General features: G+C 34.8%; 1 protein-coding gene across 1 annotated transcript in view; it reads left to right on the plus strand.

The window, feature by feature from the left end:
* Nucleotides 1-19,827, plus strand: part of sxc (O-linked N-acetylglucosamine (GlcNAc) transferase sxc) — a 176,352-nt gene that overhangs the window by 72,517 nt on the left and 84,008 nt on the right. Inside the window, exon 9 of the mRNA XM_090397287.1 lies at nucleotides 7,407-7,653. Within this exon, the coding sequence (XP_090253413.1) occupies nucleotides 7,407-7,653 (247 nt within the window). The remainder of the gene's footprint in view (nucleotides 1-7,406; nucleotides 7,654-19,827) is intronic.

The raw sequence follows: 19,827 nt of genomic DNA on the forward strand, positions 1-19,827 counted from the left end.
CCTTTTCTTGTGTTGTTACCTTGTGAATTTTAAGATATATATACAACACACAACTGGTTCTCCACAGAGAATTCACTTCACTGCTGCAAATGCTAGATTTGTATAAATTGTCCTTTAAAATGATATGAAAACAGTAGAGGAGCATAAATTTCAATTCATGCCAGTAGAAAAAATCATTTGCATAGAAATTGAGCAGATTTGTGTGTCAGTTAAAAATATGGGAAAATCATTCAGGAATGTGACACATCAAACCTGCTTGATGGTAAAGAAAGAAGAATAACTTCTTAGGACAAATATCCTAGTATAGTCGACTCTCACTGTAGTGAACTCGTTAAGACCAGAAAAATAGTTTTTGTTATAATGAATTTCCTTTAGCACATCATTGATGCTGTTGGAATTTAGATGGACCTTTTATTAGTTGAGGAATTTGCTTGGGGCGGGGGGGGCTTGTTTAACCAGGTGACGTCCCAGCCAGCATGAAATTCTGTCATGTTGTACCATCATTTTTTATTTTGGTTTAACCAATAAGAATACAATTTGGTCGGCTAAATCCCAAATTGCCAGCCCATCCTTGTTTGTTCAGCATCCAGGTTGATACCCAACAGGGTGCACCATGAGAAGGTGAGGATTGGACATTAAGTCAGAAGCCCTGGTCGGTTCTCCGCATTCCTTTAAAGGCTATGTGGAGGTCTCCTCTCAGTTAGACAGCTTTGACCCTTAAGCAACCCATTGAATTTCATTGGATCGTTAAATTATGTCAGTTGTGGCCGCATGTCACTGAAGTTCGAAAATTGCTTACTGAGTTGATCCCAAAGTTGGTATAACATTGGAACGGAAAACTTAAAGTCAGTGTCATGGCTCTCCTCCGTCAACTCCCTGCAGGAAGGGAAATGTACCAAGTTTCCTCTGACTAGGATGAATTTAAAAACCTTCAGTCGACTTATGAACTCATCGAGGTGTCTAACTAAATCTGAGATTGTTTGGTTACATCCCTGTAACTTCACTTTGAGTTCATGTGGGGTGTGATGTCTGTTAGAAAGGCGAGTAAGCTGTTAAAATGAGGATCACATTGTTTTGTTCTTTGTTTGTCTTCTCGTGTTCCTCTAAAAACTGTTTTATTTCCTTTCTGAAAGCAAAAATCTGTTTCGAACAGTTCCCTCTGTTTAGCCAACATACTTCTGTGTACAACACTAAATCGTCATATTCTGCCTCCATTTCTGTTAGAAAAGAAAGAAACTTGCGGTGTGTCAAGGCCCGATTTCGGCCCTTAATTAGATTCACACACTTCATTACAGTTTTCATAACATCCTCTATCCCCAGAATTTTACCATACAGAGCCTCCTGATGTATAATGCAGTGCAGCACAGGGCAATTGATTCCAGCCTTCCTTAGTATGCCTACTAAGCCTGTTTGAGTACCACGCATTGATTTGGCACCATCTGTCACAATAGCTGTGAGATTGTTGATGTCACCAGTACCATTTACAACCTTCATAACTGCATCATAAATGTCTTGACCTTTGGCTGCATTATGCAATGACTCTAATGCTAGTAGCTCTTCATTAATAACAAATTCTTTGGAAATAGTTTGAATGAAAATTAGAAGTTGAGCCGTATCTGTTATGTCAGTTGATTCATCCAGAGCAAATGAGAAGTAAGCTGAATCTGTAATTAACACTTTTTAATTTATTTAATATGTGAGAACCTATTTCCTCAACTCTTTTTGTTGCAGTTTGTTTTGATAGTGGGATGCTTTCAAACTCACTGGCAATTTTATCTTCCCCAAATGCATGTGCCATTTTCACAGAACAGTGTTTTACAAATTCACCATCGGATAATGATTTTTTTTGCTTTTGCTATCTCTGCACTTACAACAAATGATACCAAGAGTGAGCTTTTTTGTATTGATATTGGTTTAGTAAAAATAGATTTCTGAGCACTAACCTTTCTCTTCAAATTACAATTTTAGTACGTACTTGTCCAACGTATTCTTGGTATTTAGCGGCATGGTGCTGTATATGGTGGCATTTGAGGTTATATTCCTTGTGCACAGGCACTTGCAACCACATAAGGCACTGTGGTTTGTTGTCGTTATTGTTTATAATTCATTTTCCCATTTCTTCTGAAATGATCTTTTTTCTTCACAGATCTTACTTTTCTTACTCGTAGTGCACGAAAGCTGAAATAACTGACCAGGGGACAAAAACTGCAACAATAACACTATTAACTGTGAAACTGAGTCTCTGAAGCTGATCACTGTAACCAGAGCAGAGCAAGTGACTTTCAATGATGCGTTACTCTGGAGCACATAGAAATCTCCCACTACTACAACTCGCACAGAGAAGCAGTAAATTTTATAAATTGAGTAATCTTTTTAAAGCAATTTTGATTCCCTGTTGAGAATATAAATTGTTTCCATCATCAGAAATAATGAATATAACTAGTATATCAATCAGAAAATTTGCGGTCGAAACTAATAGCTAAAGTGATAATACATATAATTTAATATATTTAATATAGTTTTTATCCTACCGTGGGCCGCACAAAATCACGTTATTACGTGCTGCATGCGGCCCACGGGCCTGCTGTTGGCCACCTATGATCTAAGTCATATAGACATCTAAGCAAATCATCTCATATTAAGAATAGCTTGCTTTGTATCTCCACTGATCCTTCAAAATCCATAATATCTCAGGTGCCAATTCTGTCCAGATGTTTCTGCTCCACATTTGCTCTCTTTAAGCTGTTATACTTCAGGTACCTACTTAACAGCAGCTTTTGTTTCAGTCTATCCAAAAATAAAGAAAAGGAGAGAGAAGTTGCCATCATAGCATCATTCCATTTCCCCCTTACCTGAATCCAAATAAACAAAATATTATCAGCATTCCACCAATTAGTTAATCTACAGCAGATCTCCTAACCAACCTTCTCCCACCCTTGAACACATCCTATAAAAAGTTTTTAGAGAAACTTGCATAGTCATTCTTGATATTTCTTGGATGTGTCTAGCACACACCTACTAGCTTTGATGGCAGTACACTCTATTCCATTATTTGATATTTTACAAACTTTGTATTGTTCAATCATTTAAAGCTTCTTTAAATTCTGGTCTCCATGCTATTTTTATTTATTAAATTCTTTTGGGAGAAGGGGGAGGGCAAGGATAACCTCATTAGTTTATACCTACCACAACTCAGTCGTGTCTTATTTCTGGCAAGTAAAAAATTCTCCCTAGGAATGCTTGATGATAACCAGAAGAGGGCAAGAAGATTGACTCTTCTGTCACAGATTTATTCCAGTCACTATCTTATACTATTCTATTTCTGCCTTATGCCTCTTCTGTAGGTATTTTCTTGGACAGTGTTTTTGTAAAACTAGCTATCATAATTTCTCTACTCTTTCAGGACTAACAACATGAACAGCTGCTGATATCCATTTACTGTCCTGCTTCCAACCCACCACACTTCTCTTTCAATTCAATCTCTTTCTTTTCTTTAGAATGCATTTTTCTGCCAAGGGAAGCAGTGAGGAAGACTTAAGATTAGCTGTTGAAGCAACACATTGGTGAGTTCTTTTTTTTTTTTTTTCCCCTTAGCTACGTGCTCAAATGCAACATTTGTGTGTGCATGTAGGGCTTGATATGTTAACCTTGCTGAGATATTTAAATATGGGAGGTATAATGGTTTTACAGTGGCTGCATAATTTCAGAAACAGTAGATAAATCCCATATTGGAGTAGTGCAGTCATTGAGCTACTTAATGCAAAGGAAATAAAACATTAGAATTAAAAGTATTGCATGAATGTATTAAAGAGACCAAGAAATATAATTTAAAATAAAAATGACAGGAGTATCTTATTTGTGTCAATCTCAGTATATATGAGAGAAGGTACCACAAGGAAAGCATGATTTTTCTTTCCTCCTGAACAGGCAAACTAGCAAGAACACCTGCATTTGATAGCCATAATATACTATGCAGATAGTATTAACTCTTATCAGAGCATTAATTAGGTTTCCAAGAAACCTAAAGCCAAGCCATCGAGCATCTCTATGCTGAGGAAAATGATTTTAAGCTTGATATCCAAATGGATAATATTAAATTCATTTATTTACTTCATGCAGATTGTTAATTTTTTCCCCAAATAGACTTTATTTGGAAAAATAGTCTTTATGAAATGAATGGATTTATTAAAATTAACAGTGAAAAGAGTGATTGTTAATTTGCATAATCTTGTTCTTAATAGTGAACTACAGCAGTAACACCTTACCACTTACATATTGTACTGATAACAAATTAATAATAAATATGGAAATAGATAATTAAAATAAGGCTGGCATAATTGGAAAACATTTGAATAAATTTTTATGAAATGAGATAATTTATTCAAAACACTAAGCTAGCAAGATCGATTGTGTTTGTTAAAATTATGAAGCAAGTAAGGCTATAAAAAAGCCAGTGTATTATCTGGATTAATTGTATGTGTTCTCTGGCCATTTAGCCTAAAGCCATCTAATTCATCTTGAAGTTGAAAAGCATTTGTGAAGGTTCCTTGTCCCGGATCATGATTCAGACCCAGGCCTTTCCAACCAAAGGACTGATGTTAGTGCAGTGCTCTAGCAAAATGGAGAAAGGGAACATATTATTAGTACCATATCAAAAATGAAGATACTGGAAGAAATTTGACATTAGTTTTGCTTACACATTTTTGATTGCTTGGGTCACTTACACAGGGGAGATTAAAGGAAAACAGCAAATTTTAGAGATCCCTTTATTTTTGGAAAGGATTGCTATTTCACCCTAACTACCATTCGAGATAAATTTCTTCAATGATGATAATTTCAAAATGGGAAGAACAATGAGATTTGTTTGTGCTTATGATGCTCATGATATTCATTTCCTAAACAATAGATTAGGAAATGAATTCTGGATATGGAGAAATCTTTTTGGCAAATTTGGTGAAAAGATCAAAGCTAATAATGGTAAAAACATGCTGGATTTCTGCTCAGGACATGAACTAGTCATTAGTAACACAATGTTCCAACATAAAGATGTGGATAATTCATGTGGCAAGAATACCCAAAAATAAGTTGTATTAACTAGCATGTATTTAGACTTAGGTGCTGGTTTTAGAAGTTATGTTGGAATTTTAATAGAATGAATTAAACAGTTTAATTCTTCCAGTGTTTAGTCTGTCACAGACATGTCTTCAGAGTATAATATAAATTGTATCACATGCAACAAAAAAAGTGAAATTTAGTAGACTGAAGTCTAGTCATAGCTAGGAAGGATACATTCTCTAGGATAGCAGGAAGCATATGTCGTAACTCAGGAGACCCAAAAATTAGTTCCTCATATTTTGAGATGTTTTACCCATTACTTATTTAAATTAGGTTGTTTAAGAGCAGCTGCAGAATCTTTTTTTTTTTTTAAAAAAAGCCACATTTGAATTTGCTACATGGAAATATTGGTCTTCTCTGTTTGATTGTATGTGTAGTGTCTAGTAGATTGACATTCAGTTTAGCCTCATAGCTTAAACACATTTCTCTTTCCCAGTAGTCAACAACCAGTAATTTTGTTTTACTGTGGTAAAAGAAATTATTAATATTTTATCCTTTTTTTAGATAGCGTAACAGCAATGCTTCAAAATAATAACCTTTTATGGTATACAGAAAACTTACATGGGCAGAATATTGATAAGCTTATTACTCCCAGCAATGTATTATTAAAACAAATTAACATAACCATCAAACTCTGTGTTAATGAGACATCTCACAGCTGAACTTAACTGTCTAATGGATGCATTTTCAATTGAATTAGCAAAATACTTGACCTTCTCAACAGACAGATTATAGTAATGCAATTACTGTTCCTTATGCACAAGGTGTATGAGTAAAAATAGCCACACTTCTGAAAAATAAAACCTCTGCACTGCTATCAAAGCTCCACTTGAAAGTGGGTGTCCTTATTCATTCTCCTATGAACAACTTATTTTTCTCTGTTCCTGATGTGTTAAAGGGTCCTTGTTTCTGAATTTTGGGCTACTATGGATAGATTGGAAAATCAGTCAATATCTGCTTGGAAGACCATGGAAAATACGTGATTACAAATCATTGTTGTTGATATTCAGTCTGGTTCAGAAGCAGAGCAAAAAGGGTGTATGTCATTTTAAAGAGAAATATGTACAAAAGTTTGAACAATAATCAAAAGTCAAGTAGCTATCAGAAATGAACTGCAGACTCATTTATATAAATATTACCAAAGGAAAAAAAAAATTGGAAACAGACCCATTAGACATATAAAGTATTAATTATGCATTAATAGGATTTATAAGCTGAAAAATCATGAGCCTTCACCCTATAATTGCTAAACACTTGTAAATTTAAATTTCCCATGATTATATTCTTAAATAAACATTTGTGAAGCACTAGAAAACAAATTTCAGCTGACTATAGCTTGAAGCCATTTCGATTAACAAACTATTAAATCTATCGAAAATGTAAGTTGTAATTTTTATGATAAACCATTATTGTAGGTTTAAAAAAAAAAACATACAGGAACTCAAGAACAAGTGTGAGAAGTTGTGCATATGTGCAAGGGGGGTGGGGACAGTTTGCTTGATGGTAATTAAGGGAGGTTAAATCATAATACATGCAGCATTGATAGGACCCAGTGATAATAGATGCAGGAAAAGCAAAGTTGGATTAAAATTTAAAGATTTGACAGAAGACAGGTAAATTGTCTTAAATAAGATATGAATTTTTGAATATAGTAACAATATCAAATTAGTTATTATTTTGGACAAATTATTTTATTAATGTTAGTTTTGTATTTTTATGTTGGTCCCACCCATGAAAGGTTTATTTGTAAACCTATAGTACATTCATATTGTGGGTGAGCTAAAGATTTTTTTTTCATTTTATTGATTTTATATTTTTTATTAATTTTTTTACCTAGTCTCTAAACTGTTTTAGAGACTAAATATGGAACTTTTCAAGCCACTTCTGGCCACTGATAAGCAGGGTGGTGATCTCACACTGAGCGATGAAATTCATCTTCCACCTAATCTAAGTTACTAAATTACATTCATATGATTATGAAGAATCCATCATTTAACTTTATAAATGATGGAAAGAAAGAAATCTAAACTTAGAAGTAAATGCAAAGTGCTTTAAGGGTGTTTCTTTTCCAAAGTGGAATATAAGAAGATGTCAATTTAGAAATCTTTCAGTGCAGTTTCTTAGGACATTCAAAAATATGGACTAAGAAGTGTAGTTTTGAAATTTTGTTTAAATATTTTGAAATATTTAATTAAAAAATGAATTGATTTATTGATGTTTAAGGTAGTGTCATTGTACATATTAAAAATGTGTCTAAGACTTATTGTTGTGTTTCTGCTTATGTATTTCAGGTTAATTGATTTGGCAATCGATACCTATCGACGAGCTATTGAATTGCAACCCAATTTTCCTGATGCATACTGTAACCTTGCTAATGCATTAAAAGAAAAAGGATTAGTTCAAGAAGCAGAAGAATGTTATAATACAGCCCTTAGACTATGTCCGACACATGCAGATTCCCTCAATAATCTAGCAAACATCAAGCGGGAGCAGGGATTTATTGAAGAAGCAACACGCTTATATCTAAAAGCATTAGAGGTAAATGCATGATTTATAGTTTATTATAACCAGTTTTATTTTTCAAAGAGAAAAATACAAAGAAGTCGAATAACTAAATGAAAATTACACTAGGTCACTGTTTTATTAAGTGCTTTAACCAGGTTTCACTAATGTCGGTATAGATTAACCACATGCATTCAGCATGTTAGGTGTACAATCATTGTTATGCATAGCTTTTAGATGGTCTAGCGTAGCGAAGGTCTGGTGTGCTGCACTGTATGAGACTTCTATATATCATATCAGATATGCCGTGTGTGTGTGTGTGGGAAGGGGAGGGTATATTTTTACTTTCTTCCCTCACTCACATGCACCCTCAGTGGTTTTTAAGCTCTTAAATTCCAAATTAAAAAAAAAAAAAAAAAAAAAAAAAAAATAGACTACATATCTAGCTTGCACACGTGAATCCATTAAGAGATTGAGTCTTCAAACACATTAACCAATATTAAAAATCTTTAATTTGCAAATAACACAAATCTGTACAACATCAAATCAACTATTTAAGCATACATAACTTCCTTTCACATAAACTGAAAGATATTATCCTATATGGACAAAACTCCTGTAACCCAAGTCTCTTGCCTCCTATAGAACCTTTATTCTGTCTTGATTTTATACAGGAGAAAGACTAACACAAAACTGCTCTCTGTATGACAGTAACATAAAATTCTTCTTGCATCTTCAATCAGAGAACACTGAAGAAAACATATCTTGGCTTCATCCAATGCACTATGCACTTCTATATGAAAGTAGCAGCAAACTCTATTAAATAAACATCTAAAAATTATATCATCACTTTAAAATGAATTACCTTTCTATGGAAAAGTCACAACTTTCTTCTTAAAACCTTATAAAGAAATAACTGAAATATGCCAAGTTAGAAATCGCTTGTCAGCCTGAGAATTCTAAGTAAAACAAACTTTACTTCACCCATTCTATGAACTAGAAATCAAAGTTCCTTTCAGGTTCATCTGAAATAAATCCTATGTGGATTAATGACTACAAAAACTTCACACTTATCTTATAACAAGGATATCCTCAGTCTTCTATTTCTAACTTTTCTTATTTCTGTCTAGTGTTCATATATCGAAGACAGAAACCTCACAGTTTTTTCCTACTGTGTTTCTTGATTTAATTATAATTTCAGAATGAAACAGCCAGAATTTATAAAATTCTTTTCTTAACCTTTTATGCACTGAGGTAATTTCACTTAATTATGTTCGTGCACTGTGAATTACAGTGATAACTTTCACTATTGACATGTAAACAATGTTATGTTTACATACAAACAGCACAAACATTACAAAACCTCTGACAGCTCTTACAAAATCACAATTAAGCTCTAATAACTAATTTTAATAAATTTCTTTTATATATAAGCAATACTAGTAATTAAATATAAGAATATTGAAAATTTTTCAATATTGAAAAGTTTGCTTATACTTGGATAAAGGATGAGACCAAGAATATAATTTCTTGGCATCTTTAATTTATAGTATAACCAAGTGAAAAAACGTTTTAACATCTATCTCTATTTCACAGTATTTTCAAGTTTGAAGAAATGCAGAGTAATCACACCTTTTGACTACTTGTATATGGAAATATGATTTTTGCATTACTTCAACCTTGGCATCACTTCTTGGTCTCGCTTCCACTGATGAAGTTCCAAGGGTACTCTAACAGGAGAGATCTTGCTTGGAGAATTGCATATGGCCTTCCAGTCAATAAAATCAGATGGAAGTGCAAGGGTGGTCTGAAGTTCTCAGCCTAAACCATAGATGGCAACACTATATGGCAAGGTTTTTTTTTTCTAAGTTGGTACATCTGTCATAAGCATCCATGTGAAATTGTAAGTCAATCTATCAAGTAGTTTGTTTTATACAGCTGTCTGAAGCAAAAGTGTTGTCTGTATCCCTTGAAATGGATGAAATTGAGTATCATGCTGTTATAAAATTCTTCGTAAAAGAAAGTTTAATGCCAAAAGAAATTCATTTGAAGTTCATAAAAGTTTATGGGTGCTCTTCTCCTTTGTTTTCGACAATTAAGAAATGGGCTGCTGAGTTTAAGCGTGGCCGTACCAGCCTTGATCCACATGAAGGACATCCAAAAAGTGTAACACCACCAGAAATCATTAATCAAGTCCACGATATGGTATTGGATGACCGGCGAGTCAAAGTTTGTGAAATTGCTGAGACTATAGGAAGTTCAAAAGAATCTGTAGGATATATTTTGCATGAAGAATTGCAAATGAGAAAGCTTTGTGCAAGATGGGTGCCATGCTTGCTCACAGCAGATCAAAAACGCACTCACATGAAAATCTCTGAACAATGCTTGGAACGTTTTAATAAGAATAAAACTGATTTTGTGAGTCGATTTATTACTATGGATGAGACTTGGATTCACCATTACACACCAGAATCCAAACAGCAGTCAAAACAGTGGACAGAAGTTGGTTGTTCAGTGCCAAAGAAGACAAAGTCGGTTCCATTAGCAGGAAAGGTCATGGCATCAGTGTTTTGGGATGCTAAAGGCATTTTGTTTATTAATTATCTTGAAAAGGGTAAAACAATAACTGGGGAATATTATTCCGATCTTTTAACCAGACTAGACGAAAAAATTCATGAGACGAGACCCGATTTGCAGAAGAAAAAAATTGCCCACAAAAGTGTTTTGGCAATGGGAAAATTAAGGAATCTGCACTATGAATTATTGGAACATCCACCATATTCCTCAGATTTGGCTCTGATTTCTATTTCTTCCCAAAACTAAAACCCTTCCTTGCTTTTTCTTGTAGTGGTTCTCAGATCTTACTGAGAACCACTACAAGGATGGGATAATGGTGGTGGAGCATCATTGGTATAAATGTATTAGTGTTAAGGGAGATTATGTTGAAAAATAAAAATAATTTTGAAATGATAAATTTGTTTTTTCATTCTTAGGCCAAAAATGTTTCAGACCACCCTCGTACTTTAACATCGGAGATCCAATCTTTGATATCAGTTACTGATTGGAAACATGCATTTAACCACTGCTCTCTTGTCCTGCCTATTTGGAACAGATTATGTAATGTGTTGGGCATTCCATTACTTACAACAGAACAATTTTTTTTTTTTTTTTTTTTGACAATACCCACCACCTATCAGCAATGGGAAGAGACTTCATTTTTATAATTAATGAATTAAAATACCATTTATGGAAGATTAGAAAGAAACATGGATTGAAAACCAGCAATATGACATACAAATAGTTTAGAATATTGTATTGTGAAAATTTTATTGTCCAGTCAGACGATTTTTGTATTTAGAAAGAAGTATTCTAGGAGATATCAAATTTTTGGCTAGGTGGTGTAGGCCACCCACATTATGCAATATTCATCAGGGGGAGATAAAATTCTGTCTATTTTTACTATGAGAAGCTTTTTAAATGGTTCCATTCTCTTAGTTCAGTGTAGTCTTATGGTGAGTTGCAAGGATGACTGGAGAGCAATCCAAGACAGAGAAGGTCAATTCAAGGTGGTTGGTTAACTCAGATAAGGCTAACCACCTGGGTATCAGTCATCTTTGCGCTTTAATTTCAATTGGTATTTTGGTTGTTCATTTGCATGAAACTAGTTGAGGATCTTCCTCAGGCATAGCCAAGTTAGCCGGTCTTGGGCGCGGTCAGTAGGGTTTTTTCCGCCAGTTTATCTGGCGTTTTTCATCCCGCAAACAAGCAAACCGGCCCCGTGAACATACGCCCCTACAGTCAAAAATATATCCCCCCCCCCAGCGGCAGACCAGGCGACGGGTCGGTTGGGAGTAGTACTAACAAGAAGTTGCATCTAAAAGTAACACGCGGACCCTGCATAGGAAGCAGGAATAACGCGTAGAAGAAGAAGAAGAAGAAGAAGAAGATTTGCATGAAACTGGTGAAAAAGGAAAACTGACAGCCTTTGGTTATATGATAATATTAAAATAGCTAAGGTCTTCTTCTCTATCTCTCATATTATCTGTCTGTCTTTTCTTTCTTCTAATACTCTTGCACCTCTGTACTAACTACCTGAAGCCTGTAAAGCTCTCCTTTACTTTTTCACCTCAATAAAGGTTAAAACCGGTCTGGGTAGTGGTCCTTCCCATAATGCACAGCATTATACATGTCTGTAAATATATGCATGTTGCATTATGGGATACTAAGGCAATTGATGTGAAGTCATTAACCTCTATATACAAGTAGTCCAGTCATGAAGTTACTTCACAACTTAGGCCACTTATTTGCTTACACTTGGATAAAGGATGAAACCAGGAATATAATTTCTTGGCATCTTTAATTTAAAGATAAGAATAACATTGCATAACTTCTTGATCATGACACAAAAAAACATGTTTAAATAACTATAAATTACTTTATTACTAATTTCTTAACTTTAATTCACTTAAATATCTTTTAATAGAGATATCCTACAATGTTAGGGAACTTTGCATTCATAGTATGTAATTTCATTTGATTTTTTGAAAGTTCATAATAAGAGGAGGAGATTGTTTTTTGGGTAAGGCACCAGGCCTAATTTATCCCCTTTTTTTGTGTTTGATATCTCTGAGGTTTCATTTTTTTTTTTTTTTTTCAGATAGCAAAGTTTTTTCCAGCATAAACCAGTATATGTATTTCTGCGTGAGTAAAAGATTTTGTATACACCGGGGTGTTTTAGAAATGGAATATTGTCTTTTGGAGATCATACAAAATTTTAAAGGATCTTCATTGGTTTGAAACCCATTGGATACTCACCTTTTTTTTAAAAAAAATTGAAGTATGTGATGGATGGCCCCAGAGACATTTACAAACATCCGTGCCAGTACTGTAATTCAAGCTCACAAACCTGTTGGTTTGATACTGTGTATGCTTTTCATTCAGAAATATATAATGTTACATGCATACTGGAGTGAGATATTGGGATTACTTGTTTAAATTTTCTTTCATAGGAGTTAAAGGAAAAACACCATCTATTTCATGTTAAATATCACCTCTTTACCATATGCCTGGGGAGGAGGTTCCCCTAATATATAGCTTCTCTGCTGTGAGATATTGGCATTGGAATCTTTAAACCAGTGCACACTTCACTGTCTTTTGGAGATGGTAAGAGAATGTGGGCAGTGTTTCTATCCAAAAATATTCTGGTGTCTGTAAGATTAAGATCTGTGTCAGAAAGTAGAAGAAAGTAAGCAGTATTGTGTGTGTGTGTGTGCACACGCACGCACACACATGGATAGGTTAGGTCTTTCTGCCCATATCTTTACAGAATACCATGAAATTGATTAACCTCTTTGTTGCCATATCTCAAAAAATTCACCTGTCCCATTTCTTCAGTAAGTATAGTGAGGTTATGTGCTTGCTTGGCCAAGATCACATTCTGAAGGATGTTAAGTTACTCATCCATTTGTTATAATACGTCAGATCTCTCCTACTCTGAGAGTAAAACAGTGGATTGCATATGCACATGTGCCAGGTATGTATGTCTGTCTTATGTATGACTCTGCTCTCTGTTTTTGTAAGTCTTCAGAGTTTGTTTTCATATTTGGTTTCTAGCCTTTATCTTGATGATGCTACCATCAGATGACTATTTGACAGCAAAACGTGTAGATATTTTTCTTCAAATCCATCTGTATTATATACAGATGCACCTTGAAGACCTGAGCTCTGCAGATGATATAGTTCTCATTGACTCCAACATTACAGATGCCCAAAACTACTTAAACAGCCTTAGGAGAACCGCAGAATATTTGCACTAAAAATAAACTCCCAAAAAACACAGATATTAAAACATCAGATAGATGGGCACATCTATATAAATCAAAACGATCACCTTGAAGAAGTAGAGGACTTTGTATACCTTGAATCACACATCTCAGATTCCTTAACAGACATTAAAAAAAGAAAACAGCACTGCAGTTCCACAGAAGTCTTAATATATGGAAGCCAAGCTTCATTTCAAAGGAGACGAAGATTCGTCTTTATAAGTGCACCAGCCAGTCTATCTTTCTGTACGGCTCCCAGACCTGGAACATCTCAACAAGAGCAGTGACCAATATTATAAATAGCTTTGGAACTATTTATAATATTGGTCACTGGTGATGATGAGCCGCCTGGATTACTCCTGGGAAGACCACATTCCCAAGTCTACTATATTAGATGAAACCCAGCAAGATCCTCTAGTCAGCACTGTTCAAAGAAACCAAATAAAATGGCTCTGCCACCAACTTGAACATCCACCCTCTGTACCCTTTGATGCTCTGGTCCTCTACGCCCCTACAGATGGAAAAAGAGGCAGACCCTGAACTCCATATTGGAAATACAATAGTAATATTCTCCGTTTCCCCCAACTATCTACATCAGAGATCCGTCAATTAGCATATGACAGAGAAGCCTGGTTTTCCTTCACGTAATAACAACCACAAGTCTTATCTTAGTGTACACAGACTACTTATTTTGTTTTGATTGGTTTCCCTATTTATAATTGTAAAATTGTAAATAAATGATGATGATGATGATCTTAGTCTATATTTCTTCCTTTTAAATTTTGCTTCAAATAAATCTCATTTTGTAGATTATTTGAAGCACCTAAATAAATAACTTTTTAAATTCAGAAGTTAAATGCTGATGACCAGTAAAAGTATATGGAATAAAAATACTAATTTCTCGAGTATTATGATAATTTGCTATTTGAAATGCACTTAAAATTCCTTTTAAATGGTTTCTGCTTTTGAATGAAGAGGTCATAACCTATAGTATAAGGTTAGGATAATTTATCAGTTATCTGATCATTTTGGGAAATTGGTGAACTGAGGTTAACCAATAAATAGTTCAGTTAACTGTGGTTATGGTTAATTATTGCATGGTTATGCTTTTCTAGGAATCAGATGACATACTAAACCATTTAGTTGGTTAACTGAAGAATTAGTTATTTGGAGGTTGGATAATTGAGAGATCACTGTATTTTATTTATTGAAATGATAGCACTTCCTTAAGAATTCTGCTTTCTTTTTTGGTATTGTTGCTCAGTAAGTCATAAAGAGTAATTAATCAATTTTTAAATACTTTTAGGGAAACTATTATAATAGGGATTACAGATATAGTTATTGTGTAGTTCATTGTGCCTATAGTTTTGTAGGATGTGGATTAGAACTTTCAGTAGTTAGTGAATATATGTGTTTGCCATAGTAAGAGTTGGCTGTAGTTATGCTTTGTTTTATTCAAACTAGCATTGATAGTATCACTTAATCTGAATTTTTATTTTATTTTTTTATTTCATACCAATAGGTCATTACACAAATGGCAACAAATATGTAACAAATAAATGAAAAGGATTTGAATGGTTCATTTAGTTTTGGGATTCATCTTTGTTCTGTAGTGAAACAGTACCATTTGAGCTCATAAGGAAATTTTTGTTGCCTATTTTTCATTAGACGTTGATGCTCTAATTTTGTTTCAGCAGATATAAGTTGAATTGCCAGACTGAGTTGGAAACCGATAGGAGAATTTGTTTTATGTATCAAACTCACACATGTGGTGTGTGGGTAAGATGAAACAAACAAGTTTCTTGAACAGCTAAAGTTTTTGGGGAAGACATCAAGAGAGGCTGTTCCAAAGAACAGAAGTGAATGGAATGAAAGAGAAGTTGGTTTGGTAAACATGGAGCTGTATGGTAAATAGATATTGAGTGACTTCATCTTCTTATTAGTCTTGAAGAAAAGGGACTAAGATGGTAACTTATTTCTACAGAATATTGTCCATAAAAGTATCTATAGAAAAGAAACTGAACATTCATGAGAGTGATTGAAGTAGATCTGCAAGAGAGGTCACTGATTAATCAGATTGCTCTCTGTATAATATTAATCTACCCTGCACTATTCATATTGTGTAAGCAGTATTCAATGGACAGATTTGAGATTTTTAGTCTTAGTTGTACAGTTGAGAAGTAATATCTTGATAGAAAAAGTACATTTATGTATTTATTTATTTTTAACTGCAGAAGCTATGGCTGAGTCATGTTTATTCCTAGAAAGGCTGAAGATCAGTGTTTCCTCTAAGTTGTGCTTGTACGTCAGTCAAACAGAGCACACTTGCTTAGTAACTGCACACACAATTTTTGCATTCAGAATTTCTAATTTACAATCACTAGTTTTTTTGAACATACTATAAAAACGAATTATATGATAAACATGCTTGTCACTTATTTTATCTCGTAATTTCTTCAGTGTCTCCACTGCAATATTACTCTAACCCATTCCAACTTAGTACACTAATTAATTACTTTTATTCTGCACCTTTGTGACAAACTGATGCTGCCATCAGCAAGTTGCAGAGGTATTGTTTTGCATCTGCTGTCTAGACAGTACAGTCACTTGAACTTGTGCAGACAGTAATGGATTTTTTGTAGTTATGCAGATTCAAGCAAATTAATTTAGTACTCTTAATTTTACGTGTTATAGCTGGACAAAAAAAAGGGGAGGGCAACGTTAATATGAGAAATATTACATTGGCACTCACATTGAATCCAGGACTGGTAACTTGAACACAAAATGTCTTTCATATGCACGTTGGCAAAAATTAGAGAGAATATTGCTGGAGATGTAAGTCAAGTGTAACCCAAGAAGAGATATGCATGGTTATGTTTAGAGATTTTGATATTGTCAAAAAGTATAGATAAGTGATATGAGATTTCTTGTGAGAAATTAGGATTATTTGTTAGCATTGAAGTTCACAAGATTATCCTCACCCCACTGAAGAACAGCAAGGCGATTTAGGGTATTGGTTATGGAAAATTGAGACTTCTAGTGATTGGGCACCACAGTTTGTCAAATGAAGACAAGGAATGGATTATTGGCAAAACTATAAATTGAATATGAAATCAGTGAGAGATCATTTATGCACAGAAGGAGAGAGACCTAGGATAATCTTTGCATTGTTGGGAAATCTGAGGTAAGGAATCCATCTACTGTAACACGAGTGGCCAGAGAGGAAGCTGATGACCTGTTTACAAAAGTATAAAAGACAGGTCAAAAGATGGTAACTTGCGGAGTAGGCATCTGTACCAGACCTGTATTAGATACCCTAGAAATGTCAAAAGCAATATGAGTTTCTCCAAATCTTTCCATGGCTTGTGTCCAGAGGTGAGTGATGTGGCAAAGGCTAGATTGGTATATTGAAAGTGGCTGAATCCATATTTCTAGTCACTAATTAGTTGGTGGGCATCCAGGCAGTGAAGGTGGCTATTGATGACTTTCACGGTCTTTGAGCGAATTGATGTAAGAGAAATTGGATGGCAGTTGGCCGACTTATCTGGAGCATGAGTTAATAAGGATATACCATCCAGACTGGATGACTTATTATTTAGAATTCTTCTAATCTTTCTCTGATGAAGACTAGGAATGGCATGGGTTGAGTAGTTTTTGATGCTTTGTCTTGGCCATCTGTGCAACAGTTCAAGAAGAGTGATGCCATTAAGTAGCTTTGTCTTTGGATGATGTTATAATGATACCAACAGGGTGTGATAATCGAAATGCTGCATCTGGTGGCATCGGCAGTGGAACAGGAGGCCTTTCTGCTATTTGGATGGCAGGCAAGTTTGCAGCATTTGGTCCTTTTAAAAATTAAATTTGTTGGTTTTTTGGCAGTTGTTGCAGAGTTGTTTGAGTGTAGTGCTAGTTTTTATTTTGAGTCACTAGTGATTATGCTGAATTTTTTATTTTTTTTTTCTTGGACTGCCTTGTTGCACTTGCTGGGGGAATTATGTCTTTGGATAGTGGTTGTTATACCAGAAGATGAGACAGTGGCTGGACAAAGGTTCTTCCATAGTGAAGGTAAGTTGGACGAGGTTGTGTTCTGATTTACCAAGTGGAGAACTATCATCTGCATTGCATTTGGAAAGAGAGCTTGTTCAAAGTAGGGTAAGGGTGTTAGTGGGATGGTGACAGTTATCTGATACTGTGGGCAGGTAAATGGTCTGAGGTTTGGAGAGTGATAGAGACAGCGGATGAAAACAAAGTTTAAGGAGCTTTTGACCCAGAGTACATCAGACAGGAATTTGCTTTCTCTGATATGGAATGTCTGCATTATATTTCAAACTTGATTGCTCCAAGTATGATATTCCCCACCTATATCCAACGTATATATTAAAGCCAGTTGTGGAGCAAGATAACAATGTATTATATAATTTTATTTTAGTTTGTTAGCATGTTTCAGATTCATATCCATGATGGTGCATTGACTTCAAAATCAGCATATTGTGTTTATACAAACAATGAAGCTGAAGTTTGCAAAAATTAAAATATTTATTCTAAACATTAAATATATACAATACATACAATTCTCTATAATAAGTAATTCTTTCTGAGATCTAATATTCCTTTTCTCTATAAAATTACAATTAGATGACGATATACTATAGAATTACAAATTGATGACTATATACTATTCTATATCATCATCAATTTCCTGATATGTATCCTCAAGGAGTGTTCAGGCTACTATGATGGCACTACATGATTAAGTTTACATTGTTATGAATACCCTATTAACAATTTTCATCCAAATTAGTCTATTACTTGTCAGCACTCCAATATCTAACATTTTGTGCTTCTAAGGCACTTTAGACTGAATCAAGGTCTAGGTGAATTGATTCACCTAGACATTAGTAAAACATTTATGTGAGATTTTTGCATCAACTCTGAATTCACATGTACTTCAATTGTGATGGAAGAAATTGTGCAAGGTGTGGTTTAGGCAATTTAAATGGATGATAACTTGATGTTGCACTGTTTTTCCATGGAATAATAAATCTAGTTTGGTGCATGCACTACTACCACCACTTAAAAGCTGGTACCTCAAAGTTGCTGGGTGCTGCAAATGTTGGTGATGTGGACTCTTCTGTAAGAATTGTTGAATTCTTTTGTAAGAATTTATATGATGGCTGTTGGGTTTGTTGCTTATTTTTTATTATATTATTTTTATATCATTTTATTATGTTGTTTATTATAGGGGGAAGTTTATTTGTAATCAGCTGTAAAACTATTTTGTTGTCTTTAATGTTGTGGAATTAAAGTAGGGGCAATGCAGTGGGAAGTCAAAAAAAAAAAAAAAAATCAGCTAATGCCTTTTATTCCCATATATAGGGAATAGGCGAGGCTGTTTAGCCCTATCTAACTTTTGGAGACTGAGTGGGCAGTTCAATATCCACTGGTACCCAATCAGAGATAGCTGGCCCAAGGCTATCACTAATTAAGCGACACGCAATGAAGAGAGATGGATCAACAAGTGCCGCCATCTCGTGGTCCCTAACACTATATATTTAATGTCTGAAGTAGTGTGGGTTCTACGATCGATTTTCTTGAATTTTACGGGACGAAAAACCCGAGTTTCCGGGAGAAAAAACTCACTTGCCTGTGCCAGAGATCGACTAACTTGGGAACTGGTCGAAAAAAAGCTTAGAAAAATTTCCTCTAGTCACTCCTTCGTGCAGTTAAGCGTTGTGGTGTGCAAACCCCACATCCAGTGAACTACACAGGCTCTGCAGAAAGTCAAAGACTCAGATATATTTTACTCACACAGGAAATCCAGCCTCCTGTACACAAATGCCTTAACAGTTCCCCCCCCCCCCCATCATGCATACTACTATACTTTGGGCCATAATCTGGCAGAGTAAGTGGTAGGATTTTTCACTAGCTAGTTTGGAGGCCTCAGTTACTATTAGATTCATTCACATACTGTCCAATAGTTGACTTGTGGAACATCATTTTATTGTTCTACCCTCAATTGGGGATGGTCTGGATCCTCTTATAATTGGCATGTCCATGAAGGATGGTTCCTGCATTACATTACATTAACAAGAGGGGACAAACTGGAACCTTTGACTTGAAAACCAGTCATACTAGCTGGGCACTTCACATCTTCAATAAGTGGTGTTCCACTGGGTGATGAAATACTTCCACCAGAGTCTAGTTAGCATTTCCTCCAATTAATGAAACTTTTTTTTTCTGTGGACATAATCACCAGATATGCCAGAACCACATTTGTGGAAACAGGCTATAACATGAGAAGTTGAGGGTGAACTGGCAGAGAGAGAGAGAGGCTGTACAGTAATCTACCATTTATCTGATCTTCAAAACAATGATTCTTTGATTAACT

The sequence above is a fragment of the Typopeltis vanoorti genome, chromosome 8 (assembly GCF_054136105.1).
Source record: "Typopeltis vanoorti isolate ZY-2024b chromosome 8, IOZ_Tvanoo_1.0, whole genome shotgun sequence".
Lineage (NCBI taxonomy): Eukaryota > Metazoa > Arthropoda > Arachnida > Uropygi > Thelyphonidae > Typopeltis > Typopeltis vanoorti.